The 2,586-nt window shown below is 61.0% G+C and overlaps 1 protein-coding gene across 1 annotated transcript; it reads right to left on the reverse strand.

Annotated features, from left to right (window-relative positions):
• Nucleotides 1-781: 781 nt before the first annotated feature.
• Nucleotides 782-2,525, reverse strand: LOC104076056 (discoidin domain-containing receptor 2-like). The gene is made up of 3 exons (XM_009576773.1): nt 2,277-2,525; nt 1,610-1,759; nt 782-1,185 (listed from the first exon to the last, which is right to left on the reverse strand). Exons 1-3 carry the CDS (start codon nt 2,490-2,492, stop codon nt 1,048-1,050), a joined length of 504 nt encoding a protein of 167 aa, XP_009575068.1. The 5' UTR covers nt 2,493-2,525; the 3' UTR covers nt 782-1,047.
• Between the last annotated feature and the right edge of the window lie 61 nt (nt 2,526-2,586).

The following is a 2,586-nucleotide window of genomic DNA, read 5'->3' on the forward strand; positions in this document are numbered from 1 at the left end:
GAGTCCAGCCCAGGTGCTTCAGCCGAGCTGTGATCCCTGGGCCGAGAGCCAGGGAGAGCCGGGATGCCCGCTGCTCCATGCCCACGGGCTGTTGCAGGCTTGGGCATCGGGCAGCAGAGGTCGAAAGCTCTGCTATGTGCCTTCCTCTCACAGCAGGTGAAGATGCAGGTTAACCCTGGGAGAGGAGGACCTGGAGATTTCCCCTTGGAGGTGAAAGGTGCTAACACCCCACCGCTGGCTGCCATGCAGCACCCGCGGGGCGTCCAAAATGCATGTCGTGGGCAGTTGAGCAGCTCTGGAGTGGCTGTGGTCGGTGAAAGGAGGTCCCCTCGGTGCACCTCTCGCTGGGGCTGGCATGCCCGCTCCTCCCTGGCCGACCCGGAGGAGCCGGGGCTGAGCACACCGCCCGTTCCAGCAGCTGGGCGAGGAGCCGGGAGTGCTGTTAGGCTTCTCCCTGTGCAACTGGGGTCTGGCCAGCAGGGACAGGGCTTCCTGCCCCTCCATGCAGTGTGTCCAAAGCCCAAAATGTCCGGAGAGTTTTTGGTTTTGCCCTGTAATTACACAGCCCGCTGTGAGCAAGTGGCAACTGCCGGCTCCTCCTTGAGCAGGTAGTGGCTGCCAGACGGTCCCTGCTCCAGCGGGCAGGTACCCGCGTGCATCCCTTCCCCGGGCGCCTGCCCCGTGCAGGGGATGGGAGCTTCCTCACGGAGAAAGTCCAGCTGACATTCCTCCCCTCCAACCGGAGAAGAGAAGCCACTCTGTCCCAATCATTGTCACCAAGAACACGCTGCATCAATAAATAACCCTTGTCTCAGCCCACGTCGCTCCCGGGCTCGGGTCAGCATGTGAGCGGGAAGTCCGAGTCGTCCCACGCCGTGGCTCTCCTTGCTGCCCTTGGGGTTTTCCTCTGAGGCTTCACTGTACAATGAGAACAAGACCAGCTGCCCGGGTTTTATTTCTAAGTCCGAGTGAAGTGGCTTCAGTTTGAGTATAGGGCTCCTCTGGGGATGGGGAGGGATGGGGACCGGGCTGGAGGGGAGCAAAGGGTCATTCTTCACTGGCTGACTCCTGGAGAAGGCGATGGATGTCCTGGAAGGAGGGACGATCTTTAGTGTCCCGTCTCCAGCAGCTGAGCATTAGCTTATAGACTGAGTCAGGGCAAAGTGCAGGCTGGGGAAGGTAGGTCTTCAAAACAAAAGGCAAAGATGACAAAGGGAGAGAGTTACTGCCGCGGAAACTAAAAAGCAAATTGCTCCTGGGGAGCCCCATTTCTGCATGCACTGGGGCGGGGGGCTGTGCTGCTGTGTGCCCAGGGGCAAGGGCATGTCCGGGCACCCCGGTGGGGGGCTGTGGACACCTGCTCATGCCTCCCAGCCTGGCTAAATGCCGGAGCAGGGTCAGTGGGCAAGCGGTGCCTTGGGCTGTGTAAAGTACACGGTTTGCCGGGCCGGGCGCTTCACCAGGACTCCTTCCCAGAGGATTTCCTGTCCAACACTCCCCCATAGCCAAGCTCCCTATCTGGTCACCTTAAAGCCTTTTCCCAGAGTCCCAGGCACACCGCTGCCTGTCCTGTCCCATCCCGCCCCATCCCATCCTGTCCCATGGCTACCTGCCGGCCCTGGTCCCGGAAAAACTCGCCGGTGTTTTCGATGACCTGCTCGTCCGACAGCTGGGAGTAGGGCTGCTCCCGGCAGAGCGTGAAAGTCTCCCACAGTGTCACGCCGAACGCCCACACGTCACTGGCCGTCGTGAACTTGCCCTGGCCGGAGGGAGCAGAGCAAGGTTGGGCACAGGCATTACCCCGTCCTGCTCGATAACCCTATGTGCCCAGGGTTCAAAACTCTTTCTGGATGCTTCAGCTTCCAGATCTGGGCCCAGAGGGGGCTCTGTCCTGCAGACCTGCTCTCTGCCCAGGGCCAAGCTCGAGATCCAGCTTGCAGTGACTGCTCTGAGAGCTGGGGCTTGGTAAGGACCCAGCTCCCAGCAAAGATAAAAACTAACCCTGTTCCCTCTTCCAGATCGGACCGCTGCCAGGAGAGGATGTCAAGCATCCTGCTCAAAGGCTGGGCACTGGGACACCAAAGATCACCGTAGTCCCCCCATCCTGCCTCGAAAAGCTGCTACCACTCCTGCTTTCTGCATGCTTCACCCCAAAGCTGAGCTCCAGGGAGGCGAGACTTTCCTGTCCCTTCTGCACCCCCAGCCCGAGGAAAAGAAACTGGGAGCAGCCCCAGGGCCACGCCAGTGTCCGTCAGAGGACCCCAGCCCCTGCGTACCAGCAGGATGCTCTCCCAGGACATCCAGCGGATGGGGAGTACCGCCCGCCCCTGGATGCGGTAGTAGTCCCCACTGTAGAGGTTCCTGCTCATGCCGAAGTCGGCTATCTTGATGGTGTACTGCTTCCCCACCAGGCAGTTGCGTGTGGCCAGGTCTCGGTGCACGAAGTTGAGGGAGGAGAGGTACTTCATGCCGGAGGCAATCTGGGTGGCCATGAACCGAAGGTTGCTGTAGCTGCCAGGGGGGGACAAGGGAGGACTGAGACGCCAGGAAGGATGGCAGCCGGGGGTACACAGCCCTGAGCGGGGT

This window comes from Fulmarus glacialis, unplaced genomic scaffold (genome assembly GCF_000690835.1).
Source record: "Fulmarus glacialis isolate BGI_N327 unplaced genomic scaffold, ASM69083v1 scaffold30654, whole genome shotgun sequence".
Taxonomy (NCBI): domain Eukaryota; kingdom Metazoa; phylum Chordata; class Aves; order Procellariiformes; family Procellariidae; genus Fulmarus; species Fulmarus glacialis.

What these genes read in the sequence shown, in the direction of transcription:
- LOC104076056 (XM_009576773.1), bottom strand. Translation starts at nt 2,492, where the DNA reads ATGGCCACCCAGATTGCCTCCGGCATGAAGTACCTCTCCTCCCTCAAC. An exon ending in CCTGGGAGAGCATCCTGCTG is followed by an intron (nt 1,760 to 2,276) that starts GTACGCAGGGGC and finishes CCCTCCGGCCAG; the next exon opens with GGCAAGTTCACGACGGCCAG. An exon ending in TCCGGGACCAGGGCCGGCAG is followed by an intron (nt 1,186 to 1,609) that starts GTAGCCATGGGA and finishes TTTGTTTTGAAG; the next exon opens with ACCTACCTTCCCCAGCCTGC.